Consider the following 19,359-nt stretch of genomic DNA (forward strand, 5'->3'; position numbering starts at 1 on the left):
ACTGATTGTGACCAAAACAACAACAAAAATCTGATAGTCTGTCTACTATCTCTTTTATAAATACCTGTGAATATAAGGCAATGAACTTCATTTTAAGAAACATGACATAGTTTATCTATGCTGTAAATAAGTATTTTCCAAATGTTAAGCTTCAGAAGTTGGGTAGACAAAGGGCAGAGGAAACTGGACTAAATCCCCCAGAAGTCTATGGTCCCTGGAGGACAAATGGGAGCAACTACTAAGCAATGTGTATCCCCCACATAATTTCAGACCCAAGTCATTACATTATTTTTGCTATTTACAAAATTAAAAGCATTTACTATGTGGTAGTAGAAACTAAGCTAATTTATATACTTGGAAAATAACGCACTTAGGGGCTAGAGAGATAGTACAGCAGGTAGGGCATTTGCCTTGAACACATCTAAACTGGACCCAGATTCGATCCCCAGGATCCTATAAGTCCCCGGAGCACTGTCAGAAGTAATCCCATGTACCGTGGATGTGGCCTCAAAACAACAACAAAATAAACAAGAAAATGACCCACTTCTAATGTGACAGGTATCACATTAGAATCAGATGTCAGCTTAGCTGTATTCCATTTATGGGCTAGGGGGGCATGATTTAGGGTTACTTCCAACTTCTCAAGAAGTGTATGGAAGTAACCATACACCACCATGTATGTGGTGCCAGGGATCAAACTCAGGATTCCAAGTATACAAAGCATACACTCCAGCACTTTGAACTATCTCCCTGGCCCAGTTTTGTGCTTTTACCAGTACAATAGAACTCGACAAGATCTTTGGTGAAAGTTTCATGTGGACCCTACCTATACATGCAATAATCCCATCAACCTTTCCCAACACTAGAAGCCCATCAAAACTTCAATTTAAAAAATTATAAGGGGTTGGAGAGATAATACTGTAAGTAGGGTGCTTATCTTACATGTACCCATCAGTAGTGATCCCTGAGTGGAGAGCCAAAAGTAAGTCCTAAGCATCCCCAGTGTGGCCTCCCTTTCCAAAAAAATGTAAGTAAAAATAGGCTTAATATTACTAATCTAAACACCTTCATTTGCTTATTAAATTACTTTACCACCTAGGAAGCAAGTACCAACAAACCAAGGCAAAAAATGTTTAAAATGTGGAACCAGAGGGATATTATGCACGGTTTACCCAGTTTCAATCTGTGGCATCCCATATGGAAATGTCTCCAGGACGCACTGGGAGTGATCCCTGAGCACAGCGCCAGAAGTAAGCCCTGACCACAGCCAGGTGTGACACAAAACTAGTTTGTTTTTTTTTTAAGTTAAAACTTGAAAAACAGGATCAGAGCAATAGTACAGTGGATAGAGTGCCGGTCTTGCACCCGTGTTCAATCGCCAGTATCCCACATGGTTCCCTCAAGAACTGCCAGGAATAGGAATAATTCCTGAGTGCAGAGCCAAGAGTAACCCCTGAGCATCGCCTAGTGTAACCCAAAAGCAAATAATAAACAAACAAACATAAAACATTAAAAACTGGGGCCATTTTAAAAAAAAGGATCACACACAGGGGGGTTGCTGGAAGGGATTTTGACCTGAGGACACAGTACTGCTGCTGGAAGATATGGGGTGGGGGGTAAGCAGGCCATACCCTAGAGTGCTGGAAGGAGGTAAGACATGCTAAGGATTAAATTTAGGGCCTCATACATGCAGGACATATGCTCTAAGACTGACCCATAGCTCTCCACTGGGGGACTTCTTTATACTGATTAATCAGGAAGACAGTGTTCCCTTCTGACTTTACTCAGTATTCACTGCCTACCATAAACTGTTCAGAGTTCAACTGAATGCACGCATGAAGGAAGCTCAGGTCTGATCTCTGGCACTGCACGATACTGAGCAAACCTGGAATAGGCTCCAAGAATTTCCCTTTCAAAAGCCCAGCCCCAACCAAACCTGAAAACCAGAAACCATTCAAATTGGTTTGGGAGATAGCTCAAAGCCTTGCATCCTTGACATCCTTAGTTCAATCTCTAGCATCACATGGCCCCAAAAAGCACTGCTGGGAGCAACCCCCAAAGAAAACCCTGGGAGTTGCCCCCAGGCAGCACCCAGAGTGACACAAAACCCAAAAGATAGCAAAAACGCTGCTCAGTATAAAAAATTTAAACATCTGTCCAACTAAAATTTATTTTTACTTAAACCAATTCTCATACCACTACCAATTGTACAGCAAAATAAGACCCAAAAAAAAGATGAAAATTTATAGGTAGGGCTTGTCCAAAGAAAATAATTTTTTTTGTTGTTTTTGGGTCACACTGATGATGTTCAGTCTGGGGCAGGGAAGAGAAGGGATTATTCCCTATAGATTCCCTATAGTGCTGAACCTTAGGGCTCCCATATGCAAAGTAATTAAGTATGTGTTCCAGTCCTGTGCACCTGAAAACAAATTAAAATCGCTAGACAATGGCAAATAATCTTTAATCTATGAATTGTTAAGACCAGAGAATTACGTCAAAGGTCTGAGCACATGTTTTGCATGCAGGAGGGTTAGACTCCGTATCTGGCGCTGCAGGATCCCTGAACACTGCCGGGAGCAAACCCAGAGCCCTGAACTGAGTTGCCCCTAAGCTCGCTGTGTGTGGCTCACCTCCCTTAGCACAAAAATAAATAAATAAATTGTATCAAGGGGCTGAGACACAGTACAGGAAGTAAAGCACTTGTTTTTATGTGGTTCTGAGCACAGCGATCATTCCTAAACAGAGCCAGAACAGCCCAGGAGCACTATTGGGTGTGGTCCACTCCAGCCCCCAACTCCCAACCCCACTGCGCTGGGCAGTCCATTTGCACAGTAAGAACAAATATCTAAATACCTCTTGCCATGCCAAATAGTCTACATTAGACATAAACTTCAGTATTTCCTGAAATTCCTGTAGTTCTATTGCTAAAGAAACACAAGTTCTCCCAATATAGCATCTTTCTGCTCCGCCTCCAAATAACAATACTCTTAGTCTGTAAACACAGACCAAAGTCTCTGAGGAACAACTGCCAAATTCTGCACACTCCATTTCTCAAGAAAACATACAACAAAGACGCAAACTAATTGGTCCAAAACTGTTAAAATAAGGATTAGAATATGGGAAAGTAAACGATTATAAAAGACTTTGTTGTGGTGGCTGTTTTGGTTTTGGGGCCACACCCAACAATGTTCAGGTCGATGTGAGGCCATGGACCTCCACGGCCTTCAGATCTACAGCAAGATTTTGTTAAAAATAAAAACAATTGGGGCTAGAGTATCAGCACAGCGAGTAGGGTGTTTGCCTTGCACACAGCCGACCCAGGTTCGATTCCCAGCATCCCATTCAGTCCCCTGAGCACTGCCAGGAGTAATTCCTGAGTGCAAAGCCAGGACTAAGCCCTGAACATCGCCCGGTATGACCCAAAAAGCAAAATAAATAAAATAATAAAAATATTTGGGTCAGAAGAATATATATTTAATCCCTTTCCTTCCTTGCTTAATGTTGTCCAGCCTGAAGAAAGTTCAGTGCTCAGAGGCTGGGAGCAGTTTGAGCTTTACTGGCTATGGTCCCAAACACAAGTCAATCTTAAAATTGATAGTGTTTTCTCTTAGTAGGGAGTAGATACTAATGGTCACCCAACAAAACAAAGCAGCTTTCAACAATGTGGGCATTTGAGTACATAACAGAACATACTTTTTGTATTTTTTATATCTTCCCAAACATTTTTCACCAAAAAAACCTTTTTGTTCAAAACTACTGACAATAAATTTATGCAGCTAACATCAAGCAAGCTTCCCAAACTGATCACCATTGTGTTTTTTTATTTTAGGTTCATTTCTAGGATATGTTGGCTTACTCTATAAGTGAAGTATTTTTTTTAAAAAAAGTATAGATGAAAACAAATTTTACAAGTTTAAAGGCTCATTTGAGTTAACGAGGCTAAACACATTTCTCCTCCTCTTGTTCAACAAACTTTAAAAACCATTTACTCGTTTTCAAAACATTTTACTTTGTATTATTTTTAATGGGCTGGAGCGATAGCACAGCGGTAGGGCACTTGCCTTGCACGGGACCGACCTGGGTTCAATTCCTCCGCCCCTCTCAGAGAGCCCCGCAAGCTACCGCAGAGTCTGGCAAGCTACCCGTGGCATATTCGATATGTCAAAAACAGTAACAAATCTCACAATGGAGGCGTTACTGGTGCCCACTCGAGTAAATCGGTGAGCAACAGGATGACAGTGATACAGTAATACAGTGATTTTTAATACACCTATCTTCCTAAAAAAGTTAAATTCTTTGGGCCAGAGATAGTACTGAAAGTAAGGTACTTGCCAGGCTCTGGCTGCAACCCTAATTGAAAGCCCTGGTACTACGTATGGTCCTAAGCATCACTAGGAATCACTCCGATACAATGCCAGGAACTGCTCGATTTTAGATTAGGGGTAGCATCAAACCTCCTCTCCCTCAGCCCCGTCCCACCCCCACCCCCAAACTGGAAAAATTTAAAGAACTGAGAATTAAGTGTACTACATATAGTCTTGTACCGAAAGTCATTAGTTTCAGAACACCTAGGTTTTCAGGTTCTTTTGTTTTTGTTCTGCCTGAAGTAGTACACCTGCCAGTGCTCAAATCATTCCATTCTGGTGCTCAGAAGTGACTCTGGTTATGCTTAGACCATGCAGCACCAGGGATTAAGCCCAGGGACCCCATATATAAAATGTGCACTCGAGACCTCTGAGCTATCTTTCTAGCCCCTAATACCTAGTTTTTAAAGAAGCAACAATGATTAAGGCAGCCCCTGTTCAACTCAAGTTCAAATCCAGTAAAAACTCAAAATAGCCAATGGGCCACAGACGTGGCTCTGTAACATGTGGTCACAAATGTGGCTAAGTGACAGAACCCAGGATGATCCCTGGGTTCTGGCCCCAGCACCACCCACACACCCACACACCCTCCAATACCTACTGATACAAGGTGAACCGAAGCTAAGATTGAGATTAAAATGAACCCAGAGGGGGTTAGAGAGACGGTATAGTGGGCAGAGCACTTGCCTTACACTGGTAGACTCAGCTCTATTCCTGGCACATCATATAGTACCCCCCACCAATATCACCAGTAGCGATCCCTGAGTGCAGAGCCAGGAGTAAGCCTTAGCACCACTGAGTGTAGCTACCCTCCTCAAAAAAAGCTAAACCAGTTATTTAAAAGGGGGGTAGGAAGGGAGGCTTAGTGATAGTATAGCAGGGAAGGCACCTGCCTTGGAACATGGCTAACCCGGGTTCAATCAATCCCTGACACCAAGATGGCTCCTCAAACATTCACTGTCAGGAGTAATTCCTGAGTGCACGTGTGGGGCCTGTCTGGGAGGGGGCAGTTACTGACCCTATACACAGTTTTGTCACAATTAAACTGGCAAAAACAGTAAATGAACAGAAAAAAAATGTATGAATACTGGAAGGTGATTTAAATAGCCCTCTAACTCCAAAATGAAACTTCTTCCTTACAAGAATTAGGAGACTAGATGAGTAGGGCACAAAGGTGAGGACTCCTTAAATAGACAGTATCTTAGGGGAGAAAAAAAATAAGGAGACCACACTAGGAACATAACCCCACTTCACAGGAGAACCTAGATAAAAATTCTGATGTAAAACAAACCTAGGAATCATTTTTTTGAGATCTTTAAAAAATCTGAACATGGACTGGATTTTAGAAAGGTAAAGGGGGACAGGGTGAGGCTCAGTGGTAGAGAGTAGATCTCAGTATTTTGAGGCCCTGAATTTTTATCCCTGTAGCGAAAGAAAGAAAGAAAGAAAGAAAGAAAGAAAGAAAGAAAGAAAGAAAGAAAGAAAGAAAGAAAGAAAGAAAGAAAGAAAGAAAGAGGATACACACTCAATATTAATTTTCACAGGTGGAAAATGGTGTAATGTCATCCAACAACATTAAATACCTTATAAGGTGTGATGCAATATAGAGGTCTGAAGATATGTCTTGTTTCACAGCCAGATCCCTGTGATAATGGCAAAGCTTTCTCTTCTCAGGCAACTTAACCTCCAGAATATAAAGAAAGAACTGACTAAGGAGATCGTGTTTCATGTCAAGATACTCAAATTTGAGGAATTAAAAATATTAAGGAAGGATGGAGGATGTGCTCTCACGGGTTAGTTCTTGCCTTCTTAGTTTGAGGATCTAGATCCCATCTACTGCACTACACAAAATAAATAAATCCTCTTTAAAAAAAAAAAAAAGCCTAAAAAGTCAGCACTAATCTCTGGGAGGGAGATCAGACTGACTTTCAAATAAATATGTATTGACAAATAGAACAGCTGGAGCAAACAATGGCTGATTCTAGTCACTAATTCTATTTTCTATTACTTTATAGCTGCTTCGGCACCACCCCCACCCGCATTTTTGAAACACAGCCGTGGTGCTCAGGGATCACTCCTGGTGGGGTTTCCGGGGGCCCATATGGAGTGCGGGGCATTGAACCCAGGTGGGCACGTGAAAGGCAAACGCCCTACCCCCAGTACTGTGCCCCAGCCCCTGTTTCAACTTCCTCTAGATGTTCTCAGTTTTGAACAACTCTTGGGACAAAATAACGTAAATTTTCACCATCAATACACACAACAAAGAAATAAATTACCAGTTAAGAGACATCGAGGCCACGACCACGTTTCAGGGTCCTTACAATTTTAGATAGACACCATTTCGAAAGCTTTCCGTGAAACCTCAGAACCTGATTCTTTCTTCTATGTTTCGAGAACAAGTCCGGAAAAGGGTAGGCACACACACACAGTTCTGGGGTCGTTGCAGGCAGTATTTCGCAATCTTGGGCCCCCTAAGCCACCTTAAACCAGACGACGAGCGAGTATGAAACGCAGGCCACGCACTTTCCCGACTGAACGGAAACCCGGGCTCAACGGCAAAGCTCCGACTATCCCTGATCTCTGCCAGACTCCAGCGACAGCCTTCTCGTTTAAAACCCGAGACTTGAATTTAAAAAAAAAAGAAAAAAGAAAAAGAAAAACCTCAGCGCATCTCGTTGCCATGGAAATAGAAAATTCCAGGAAAACGGGGACCGCATGCTAGGTAGCCTCCATTTCTAAAACGATTTTATTCACCTGAACACGAACAGGAATTAAGACCAAAAGACGAACGCAATTATCTTCCCTCTTTCCAACTAAAAGATAAAAATGTGATCTTACAAAAGCTGGAATGAACGAGTAAATGACCTAACAAGCTGAATTTAAAAGTCACATTAAATATATATGTATATATATATATACACACACACACACACACACACCAAAGGATGGCTTTTATTTACAATGACCAAAAACAGTTTTCTTTTTTCCCAATTCTGCGATACTTGTGTCGCCGCGGGGAATGCAAATGTAGAGAGGAAAGGGAGGAAGAAAGCGGGGAAAGCCATCAAATCCGCGAATCTCGGTCTCGAAAAGCTGTGTGGTTGTTGTTTTTTTTTTCCACACTCGCTCTGGCAAGCATCTAATACACCTCAAAGTATTTCTGTATTTCTGAAGCTAGTAACCTATTACTGAGGAAGAGGATAATTCGGAGACGGAGGCGACCCGAGCGTTCTCGAGGTATTCGTAAACAGCGAGCTCAAGATAAAACGATCGGCCCCGAGCATCATCTTTTAAAGCCATTTCCTCAGCAAACAGCCCCACGCACCTAACCAGGGTCAAGGCAGCTTCCGCCACGATTGTCCGAACCTGTTTTTTTGTTCACATGAACGCCACTGAGCCCCAAAAAAGAAAAGAAAAGCCCACAATTTTCAAGTATCAATCAAGATCTTGCTCCCCCATTCCTTAAAAACCTGACGTCCGATTTCAGTAGACCCCCCACCCCCGCCCCGACACACACCAAGGGGTTCCCTCGGCAAACATGGCCCGAGTTCCCGACAACAGACGTGGAGAGAGGTCGCCACGAGGCCCCATCACCCTCCTTCCTCACCTGCTCCGTGGCTCCGTCTCCTGACATGGCCTCCGCGGGTTACAAGGTGGGAAAATGGGCCGCGAGGAGAAGCTAGAAAAAGAAAAATTAAACTAAAAAACGCTCGCACACCAGTCAGGCCACCCCCGGCCCAGCGGAGCCAGACCGCCGACAAGACTCGCCACCGCCCACTCAGAGATGAATTAAAATGGCTGCGCCCCTGCCGGACGAGGAGGGAGGTGTGGCTTCTGCATTAACTTCCGGGGTAGTGGGCGGAGCCGCGCGCATAATGGCTGTTACTGCGATTGCGCAGACGCAGAGCGCTCTCCGGGAACGGGACCTCAGCCAGTGCTGACGTCACGGCTCCAGGCTGGAGAAACTGTTGATTGTCTACGGCAGACTTCCTGGAGGCGGGAAGCTGTTTTGCCGGTAGTCTCGCGCCTTTGGGAATTCAATTCTCAACCTTTGGACCTCAGTTCTTCTCCATTGAGGCCTGACTGCCAATCATTTCTGCTCAAGCAGTGCTAAGCGTTAGATAGCGTGTATTTAGATGAGAAATAAATCGAAGTTTGTTTTTTTTTTTTAATAGTCTGGGTTTATATGCCTTAGGGGCAGAGGGAGGGGGAGATTGGGTTTAAGAATCATACCTGGTGGCGCTTAAGGGCTGCTCCTAGCTATGTGCTGAGGAATGGCTCCCTGGTGGTACTTGGGGGACCATGCCCTGCGAGGTATGGCACCTTGGCCTCCCACGCGTATGCGACTTGGCTCTGTGCTATCTCCTTGGTCGTAATCGAATGCCTTTCAACGCTTATTCTTGTGGGCAAGAGAGGCAGAGCAAGTACTTACTAATTTATATCTGTACCATCTACTACTGAAATCAGTGAGTTAGAACTTAAGCTTACTTTTCATTAAGGTTTTTCATCTGCAACGTGTTGATTACAGCACAGCACGCCGGCTCTGGAGCCAGACTGATCAGGGCTTATTCCTGGCTCTGTGCTCAGCCATCACTCCTCGCTGGGCTCCGGGTAAAGGACCCGGGTTGGTCACAATGCCTTACCCATTGTACTACCTCTCCAGTCCCTAAAGTAGTTTACTTTAGGGCTGGAAAGAATAGAGTCGGTAGGGTTTTTGCCTTATGGCTGGCGCAGATTAGAGCACCGCCAGGAGTGATCCCTGCAGAGACAGACAGAAGCCCTGAGCGCTACTGAGTATGGAACACAGACAAACACACACGCACAAAGGTAGCTTATTAGATTGTGAGTCACATTTTCTCAACTATTTTGTTTGTTTTTTCGTTTATCTACAATGACAACAGTTTAAGACTACTCAGTGCTGGTCTGATTACAGCGGTGTTTACAATTAATCACAGCCTAATTATAGATATCTTTATTCCTTCTCCACTTTAGCCTTTAAAAAAAAAATTAGTATTTAGGAGTCAGGGAAATAACTACTGTGCTTGCTTTGCATGTTAGGTTGGTTCCCCCTGAGCACTGCCACGTGTGGTCAAAAAAGAAGACATTCAGGACCTAGAGGAATGGTGCCCAGGCATAGACCCTGCCTTGCACCCTAGTTATGAATTCAGGTCTCCAGTGACATACATGTAGCAGCACCTGGCAGTTCTGCTGTTTGAGGCTGGTCTCTATACTGTCTACAGCCAAGGGCACAAACAATTTCCAGGGGAGGTAGAGGTGGGATTTAAAGAAGTTGCTGAGTCATCAGCCCTAAAGTAGCTTCAGGGGATGAAGGGAACCACCCAGAGAAGGGTGTGTCCCTCCCGGGAAACTAGCTTCAAGAACAAAAGGTTATGATAAGGACGGACCATACAAAGCTCTTCCCCTTGGTCACACCCTTGCATCAAAGTCCAGGTGGGGCAGTTTGAGAAAAGCCCTAAGATTAAAGCACCTTTGCAAAGCAAATAAGTGATTCTCCTGCTTTCTTGACCTGACTTTCATCTTTCATTAGTATCCAACCAGGGTCACATGCTGTCCTTCTGTCTGGGCTAAGAGCCCTGGGGAGAGAGACCCACAGACAGAGACCAAGAAAGAGACATAAAGAAATGGAGGGAGGAGGAGCGGGAGAGGAGGAACCTTTCCCTCCCCCCCCTCCTCCTCCTACTCCTCTCCCTCTCTCCCTTTTATTTTCCGTTATTTCCCACCCCATTATATTCTTGATTGGATACCTTTTCAGGCTGGGTAAGATTAAAATGACCAATTAGATTAACCTTAGGTTAATTCATTTATCCAGCGTTCCACCCTTTCACTCCCACTGTATCAGTGGGGACCAGTTCCCACACCATGTACACAAGGTAGACTTAGGACAGATACCAGTGGGGCTGGTATCCAACTTCGCAGTGCTTCTGGGTGACTTTACAAGTACCGAATGCTCCCAGGTACTTCCCTGGGTGACTGAGGTGGGTCAGGCAGGGAGGGAATAGCACTTTCTCCGGCCAGCTCCCTTACTCCCTGCTTCACGCAAGTCAGGACTTGGTGTGATAGCCAACAGTAGGGTGACCTGCAACATAATTGGCAATTCAGCCCAAATAAAGAATTAGAACAAAATTTCACCAGCCACCCAGAAGACCTATTTCTTTTGGTGGGACCCACTTTTGCACCTTCAACATTCTTGTAAACTTGTGACCTAAGCCATAATAATTGAATTTCTAAACTTTTCTGTTTAGAATCCAGCTGGATTCAGGAATTTCACTCCTGGTAATGCTCAGGGACCATATGGGATGTTGGGGATCAAACCTAGGTCAGCTGGGAGCAAAGTAAAATGAGTGAAATGAGCCAGAAAGAAAGACATAGAAAGATTGCACTCATCTGTGGAATATAAAATAACAGAGTAGGAGACTAACACCCAAGAATAGTAAAAATAAGTACCAGGGGGTTGGCTCCATGGCTTGGAAGCTGGCCTTACATCCTAGGGGAAAAGGCAGCTCAGATACATAAGGGAACACCAAGTAAAATGTGGTTGGAGATCCTGCGCGGGAAGGGAGATGCATGCTGAAAGTAGACTAGAGACTGAACACGATGGTCACTCAATGCCCCTATCGCAAACCACAACACCCAAAAGGTGAGAGAGAACAAAAGGGAATACCCTGCCACAGAGGCAGGATGGGGTTGTGGAGATGGGATTGGAGGGTGGGAGGGATACTGGGTTCATTGGTGATGGAGAATGGACACTGGTGGAGAGATGGGTTCTCAAGCATTGTATGAGGGAAACACAAGTATGAAAATGTGTAAATCTGTAACTGTACACTCACGGTAATTCATTAATTAAAAAATAAATAAATAAATAAATAAATAAATAAAAACAAATAGCCTTACCCACTGTAAGGTCCCAAATTTCTAAAATATTTTAAAATAAATAAACAGAAATAAATTTTGCATGCCATGAAGATAGGCTTCCTTGATAAAAGTGCATTTCCACACCAGGGATACTACTCAGTGTGGGAGGGCATGCCTCATTTGTGTGACACCTAGGTTCAATCTCTAGCACCACAGAGAAAAAGAGAAAGATGTTTTGTGTTGCAGCTTGTTGGGGAGAGGGGGTGTTTTCTTTGCTTTGGAGGGGGGCGGCAAGGGTGGAGGATTTGGTCCAAACTTAAGAGTGCTCAGGGCTGATTCCTGGCTCTGCTCTGGGATCACTACTTGTGGAGCTGGAGGACCTTATGTGGTGCCAAGTATTTTGTTTTAGGTTTTGTATTTAGGCATTACTAACACTACTCAAGGATTACTCCTGCCTCTGAACTCATGGGTCACTCCTGGTGGTGCTCCAGGGACCATATGTGATGCCGGGGATGGTATCTAGGTTGGTTGCATGCAGGTAAAAGTCTAGCTACTATACTCTCTCTCCAGGCTCCTGACCACAGCAATTATGAAGCATAGAACAAGCCAAAATCAAATGCAAATTTCCGCCTTCCCTTCCCTCTGTTTAGGTTATTATTTTGATGACCTAGTATGACACAGACACACTTTGTTGTGTACTCACTAAGGGCCACGCCCTTTAATTGTAGTGTGTAGCACGCACACCTGGCTTCAGTGTGGCTGGAAGTTGCTTGAGGTGGCACTGGGAAACGCAAACCTCCAGGCACAAATAACAAAGCTGTCAGGGTCACCTGGGTACATGTGGCGACACCATGAATTGAACTAGGGACATCATTAATAAGGAGCTGCAGCCACTGAGCTACTCCTGCTCGCCCAACTCTGACATAATAGATTTAAGGAAGATTGCCAGAGAGAGCTCAGTGTGTTGAACAAGCTTCATACCCAGGAAGTCAGTTCAATCCCCAGCACAGAAGGTCTTGTACTGCAAAAACAAAACTGAGAAGCATGCAATAACCTGCTGCTGTCGTGATCTCCCAGTTGCCAAATGCAGTGGCGAGTCTTCAATTCTCTTCATCTTATTTGATCAATTAGCAGCAGTGTATAAATTCATAACTTTATTTGTTTTTTTGCTTTTTTGGGGTCACACCCAGCGATGCACAGGGGTTACTCCTGGCTCATGCACTCAGAAATTACTCCTGGCGGTGCTCAGGGACCATATGGGATGCTGGGAATTGAACCCAGGTCGGCCGCATACAAGGCAAATGCCCTACCCACTGTGCTATCGCTCCAGCCCTTAAAGGTCATTACTTTATTTCACCACCCCACTTCCTTTTTTTTTTTTCTGGTGTCAGGGATCAAACCCAGAGTCTCAAGTAAGAGGCTCGTGTTTTACTTCTTTTGGAAGGTTTTTTTATTTTTCCATGAAAAAGCAGTGTTAAAATTATTATGTAAATAAATATGTAGACAAATTCTTCTGAATTTTCCACTTGCAATGCTTCCATAAATCCCCCAGGTGGCAGACAAATACACTTTCAACCTGATGGTAAGAGCATCAGTTCCTTAATCCAAATCAATTTAAAATATTAACCAGAATTTTAAAATACAGCTTAAGGATATTTACCATCTGTTAAGAAAATACATAACTTATATCAGTATCTTATTCACAACACACGCAGCAATTATAAATTACTTTGCAAATGTAGATACTCATTAGGCACTCTGATAAAATGCTATCATACATTCCATTTACTTCATTATCCTGAACACTTGGAAATGTATCTGTCGGTCGTTCTTTGGAATATGCAGAATAAATTAAACCTTACTGATGGTAAAGTGAAGTCTCTATTAATACTAGTTGTATTGAAATATTGTTTTTGAGATTCCCAGTTATTTCAAATTTTAAATTCATCAATACAAATTGCACATAAGAGACCAGAAAGACAATTCTCAACAGTCTGGAGCACATGCTTTGCATACGGGAGACTCATGTTTGATCCCTGATTCCACGTGTTCAATACCAAGAGTGACCCCAAAGCACCAAGCTGGAAGTAGCCCCTAAGCACTACAGGGTGGGGCACCCAAAAAAGTGGTGATAGAGGCTCAGTGATAGAGCACATGCATGGGTGAGGCCCTGGGTTTGATTTCTGATGCTGCAAAAAAAAAATGTTCATCAGATATTGTGGGGGGGGCAGAGGGGTTAAAGATCAGAAAGAGACCTCAGTGGGTTGAGTGCATGGATTGCATGGCAGGAGGGTCAGGTTCTATCTTGGCACTGCATAGTACCCTTAACACTGCCAGGAGCAAGCCCCAAGCACCCAACCATAGTAGCCCCAGAGCATCACTGGGCATGGCTCCAAAACAAAACAAACATCCGTAGATGCTGAGTATATATTGTAACATTCCCATTAAGCTATACCTGTACCTCATTTCCAATCGCACAACTATATTTTTCTAGTAATACTTCAGACTGCTTTTTGTATTCTGATCTATATTGCAAAAAAGAAAAAGAAAACAACTTATTGGGCACATTACTTCAGCTAGGTAGAGGAATGGGAAAGTATTTATTTTTTAGGGGCCAGTCCTGGCTGTGCTCAAGGTACTTGGGAATCATTCCTAGTAGGACTCTGGAGACCATATGGGGCACCAAAGACAGAACCCAGGTCAGCTGCATGCAAGGTGAATGCCTTACCTGCTGTATTATTATCTCTTCAGCCCCATGGATGGGAACATATTTTAAAAGCTTGAGCTGGGGTTGTAGCACAGCAGTAAAGCACTTGCCTTGCATGTGAGACCCTGGGTTCCATTGTTGGCACTGGAGGTAAAAGGTAAATATAAACATAAAAATTGTGTGAGAAGGACATGGATAGATGGAGTTTTTATTGTTTTTAAGTATAAATAACCATTCCAGATAATGACTTCTCCATAAGAGTAAACTGACTAGAACGATTCGTGACAGCAACAGCTCGAATTAGAATGGTAATTAAATACAATTCTCATAGCTCCTAAATTGACTGATTTTCCTAGTTTGATTTTCCAGATTGAATTTAAATGATTTGGAAAAAAAACCCCAGAGATGATCAATTTAAAATATCATCCAGTGTTCTGCACTGTAGCACTGTCATCCGTTGTTCATCGCTTTGCTCAAGCGGGCACCAGTAACGTCTCCATTGTGAGACTTTTATTACTGTTTTTTGTCATATTGAATACACCATGGGTAGCTTGCCAGGCTCTGCTGTGCAGGCAGGATACTCTTGGTAGCTTGCAGGGCTCTCCGAGAGGGACAGAGGAATAAAACCCAGGTCAGCTGCATGCAAGTCAAATGCCCTACCCGCTGTGCTAATATTCTTATAGCTTTATTTATTTGTTTGTTTGTTTTTGTTTTTGTTTTTGTTTCGAGGCCATGTCTAGCAATACTCAGTAGTTAGTCCTGGCTTTGTATTCAGAAATCACTCCTGGTAGGGCTCAGGGAACCATATGGAATGGTGGTGATCAAACCCTGGTTGGCCACGTGCAAAGCAAGTGCCCTACCCACTGTACTAACACTCTGGCCTGAAGATAAACTTGTGTGTGTGTGTGTGTGTGTGTGTGTGTTAGTTTTGTTTACGTAGGCTGCACCAGCAGTGCTCAGAGGTTACTCTTCAATATGCACTCAGAAATCACTCAAGGGATGCCAGGGATCAAACCCAGGTTGGCACATGCAAGGCAAGCAACCTACATGCTGTATTATTACTCAGGCCTCTCTTAGTAGCTTTCTTTCAATTGTGAAAGAACTAGATTAACACAATTGGACCTGAACTTAGCCAAAGGACTAGAATAGCACTACCTCACCACCTGGAGAAGTATTTTAATTAAAAAATATTTTGATGCAGGAAGAAAGTACAGTGGGTAGGGAGCTTGTCTTGCATGTAGCCAAGCCAGGTTCAATTTCTAGCATCCCATATGGTTCCCTGAGTAGCATCAAGACTGAATCCTGAGTGCAGAGTTAGAGTAACTCCAGAGCATTGCCAGGTGTATGGAAACCCCCACCCCAGAAAGAGAAAAATTCCATATTTTATTTTAAGTCATAGGCATCTAATTTTTTCCACTGTGGTAAACACTGGGTAGATATAATTTTGCTTTATGCAGGGGACTATTTTTATTTTAATGTGGGCCTACCCTGATCATTTTTGTTTTCAAATGTGGGACCTATTCAGGTCTGGAGAGATAAGGAAGTTAAGGTGCTGCCTCGCATGTGGCCATAGCCATGACCATATGTGGTCTAGCCCCCTGTACCACATATGGTCCCCTGAGCACGGTCAGGTTTAGCCCCTGAACCCCACCAGACATGGCCTCAAAACAAAACAAAAAAAAACCAAAAAATGTGAGGCCTATCTAGGCTAATATGATATGCCACAGACATTATATTCCCTCCAAGGGTCTTGATTAGGGCTTCATCTCTGCAGGGCCGGGACCATGCCATGTCAGGGATGGAACTAGGGGCTCCCACATACACAGCATGTGCTCCACCACTGAACTACATGCTTAGCCTGTGTCTCCTCTCTTTTGAAGTGAGCTTGCTCATGGAGTGATTCATTTGAAATAGAAATGATTTTTTTTTTTTTTTGCATTTTGGGTCACACCTGGCGATACACAGAGGTTATTCCTGGCTCTGCACTCAGGAATCACCCCTGGCGCTGCTCAGGGGACCATATGGGATGCTGGGAATCGAACCCAGGTCGGTCGCGTGCAAGGCAAACGCCCTACCCGCTGTGCTATTGCTTCAGCCCTAGAAATGATTTTTTGGTTTGTTTTGGGGCCACATTCAGCAGTGCTCAGTGCTTACTCCTGATTCTGTGCTCAGGGATCACTCCTGGTGGGACTTGGGACCATATGGGATACCATATGGGACCAAACCCGGAGCAGCCATATGCAAACAAGTGCCCTGTGCACTGTACCATTTCTCCAAGCTCTACAAATGACTTTTTTAAAACAGATGTCACCAACTCTGAAAACAATTTGATGTTGTGTAAAATTAATGAATATTTTAGAACTTTGCTTCCACGGTTTCCTTATAGTCCTTTATTCTGCAAATTGAATAAAAGATGTATTCATTTTATAGGAAAGGAAAACCTACTATTTCCATAAATTTGCATTATTTAAAATGCCATCTCTGTCTTGGGGACATGAATTTGATGCACAAAAGACTCCCAGTAAAGTGTGTATGCTTCATAATCTTTGGCATAATAATATTCTATATAATAGTACAATACTACCACTATACTCTGTGGTGATTTTCCTCCAAAGACTTCAAAATTCCTTTTGAGGCAACAGATACTTAGACTCTATGATGGTCATTTAATAGTTTACTAGTAATAGTACAGAGAAGCATGGAATGTGCTATCTTTGGACTAAGAGTTCCGCTAGAAATGGAAGAGAATAAAATGTCTTCATATTTCAGTGACTATGGAGAAAACACTTGTGGTAAATATAGAAAGCAAAGATCCAGGAATTATGTATTTATTATTTCTTTGCCGGTTAGTTGTAACTCCTGGTCTATGAGGTCATAGTTTTGATTCCAATGTGGCTCATTTATTTTTGCTAGCTCCTTAATTATAATATTCACCCCCCAGGTCCAGCCAACAGCTTGACAGATATCTCTTTTTTATCCAAAAGGGTAAAAAAGGAACAAAATATTCTGTGCAAATATACCACCATAATTGGCAAGACAATTTTCAAGCTTGCTCAATTGATTGTTTTAAGTTATTTTAATTTAGATACTTGTTAGTAATCATACAAAGAAACACTGAGTATACACAAACAATTCTTTTTTTTTTTTTTAAATTTTCCTGAAACTTTATTTTTTTTTATTTTTTTTTAAATTTATTTATTTTTAATTAGAGAATCACCGTGAGGGTACAGTTACAGATTTATACACTTTTGTGCTTATACTTCCCTCATACAAAGTTTGGGAACCCATCCCTTCACCAGTGCCCATTCTCCACCACCCGTAAACCCAGTGTCCCTCCCACCCTCCCCAATCCCATCTCCCCCCCACCCCACCCTGCCACTGTGGCAAGGCATTCCCTTCTGTTTTCTCTCTCTAATTAGCTGTTGTGGTTTGCAATAAAGGTGTTGAGTGGCCGCTGTGCTCAGTCTCTAGCCCTCATTCAGCCCGCAACTCCCTTCCCCCACATGGCCTTCGACTACAATGTAGTTGGTGATCGCTTCTCTGAGTTGACCTTTCCCCGGAACGTGAGGCCAGCCTCGAAGCCATGGAGTCAACCTCCTGGTACTTATTTCTACAGTTCTTGGGTGTTAGTCTCCCACTCTGTTATTCTATATACCATAGATGAGTGCAATCTTTCTATGTCTGTCTCTCTCTTTCTGACTCATTTCACTCAGCATGAAACTTTTCATGCCCATCCACTTGACTACAAAATTCTTGACCTCCTTTTTTCTAACAGCTGCATAGTATTCCATTGTATAGATGTACCAAAGTTTCCTCAACCAGTCATCCGTTCTGGGGCATTCGGGTTTTTTCCAGATTCTGGCTATTGTAAACAGTGCTGCGATGAACATACATGTGCAGATGTTGTTTCGATTGTACTTTTTTGCCTCTCTGGGATATATTCCCAGCAGTGGTATTGCTGGGTCAAATGGGAATTCAATATCTAATTTTTTGAGAGTCGTCCAAATTGTTTTCCAGAAGGGCTGAACCAGTCGGCATTCCCACCAGCAGTGAAGAAGGGTCCCTTTCTCCCCACATCCTCTCCAACAGCGGTTGCTTTTGTTCTTTTGGATGTGTGCTAGTCTCTGTGGTGTGAGGTGGTATCTCATGGTTGTTTTGATCTGCATCTCTCTGATGATTAGTGATGCAGAGCACTTTTTCATGTGCCGTTTGGCCATTCGTATTTCTTCCTTGGTAAAGTTTCTGTTCATTTCTTCGCCCCATTTTTTGATGGGGTTGGATGTTTTCTTCTTGTAGAGTTCAACCAGTGCTTTATATACCATTGATATCAACCCCTTATCTGATGGGTATTGTGTAAATATCCTTTCCCATTCTGTGGATAGTCTTTGTATTCTGGTCACTGTATCTCTTGCGGTGCAGAAGCTTTTTAGTTTAATGTAGTCCCATTTGTTGATCTCTGTTTTTACTAGATTGCTTAGTTCCGTGTCACCTTTGAAGATACCTTTATCTTCAATATCGTGGAGGGTTTCGCCGACCTTGTCTTCAATGTACCTTATGGTTTGTGGTCTAATGTTGAGGTCTTTAATCCATTTTGATCTGACTTTTGTGCATGGTGTCAGGTCAAGGTCTAAACCCATTTTTTTGCATGTGGTTGTCCAGTTGTGCCAGCACCATTTGTTAAAGAGGCTTTCCTTGCTCCACTTCACATCTCTTGCTCCCTTATCAAAGATTAGATGGTCATACATTTGGGGTTGTGTGTAGGGATATTCCACCCTGTTCCATTGGTCTACGGCTCTGCCTTTGTTCCAGTACCATGCTGTTTTAATTGTTACTGCTTTGTAGTAAAGTTTGAGGTTGGGGATGGTGATGCCTCCCATCATCTTTTTCCCAAGAATTGTTTTAGCTATCCTTGGACGTTTGTTATTCCATATGAATTTTAGGATTGCTTGATCCATTTCTTTGAAGAATGTCATGGGTATACTTATAGGGATCGCATTGAATCTGTATAATGCTTTAGGGAGTATTGCCATTTTGACAACATTGATTCTCCCTATCCACGAGCAGGGTATATGTTTCCATTTCCTCATGTCCTCTTTGATTTCATGGAGTAGCGTTATGTAGTTTTCTTTGTAAAGGTCTTTTACTTCCTTGGTTAAGCTGATTCCGAGGTACCTGATTTTCTGGGGCACGATTGTGAATGGGATTGCTTTTTTCATGTCCCTTTCCTCTGCCTCATTGTTTGCATATATGAAGGCCATGGATTTTTGGGTATTGATTTTGTAGCCTGCAACTTTACTGTATAAGTCTATTGTTTCTAAGAGTTTTTTAGTAGAGGTTTTAGGCTTCTCTAGATATAGTATCATGTCGTCTGCAAATAGTGAGAGTTTGATTTCTTCCCTTCCTATCTGGATGCCC

General features: G+C 42.9%; 1 protein-coding gene across 1 annotated transcript in view; it reads right to left on the reverse strand.

Moving 5' to 3' along the window:
* CSTF3 (cleavage stimulation factor subunit 3) overlaps positions 1-8,189 on the reverse strand; it is a 92,906-nt gene extending 84,717 nt beyond the window's left edge. Inside the window, exon 1 of the mRNA XM_004607885.2 lies at positions 7,972-8,189. Within this exon, the coding sequence (XP_004607942.1) occupies positions 7,972-7,998 (27 nt within the window). The 5' untranslated portion in view covers positions 7,999-8,189. The remainder of the gene's footprint in view (positions 1-7,971) is intronic.
* Between the last annotated feature and the right edge of the window lie 11,170 nt (positions 8,190-19,359).

The sequence above is a fragment of the Sorex araneus genome, chromosome 6 (assembly GCF_027595985.1).
Source record: "Sorex araneus isolate mSorAra2 chromosome 6, mSorAra2.pri, whole genome shotgun sequence".
In the NCBI taxonomy this organism is placed as follows: Eukaryota; Metazoa; Chordata; class Mammalia; order Eulipotyphla; family Soricidae; genus Sorex; species Sorex araneus.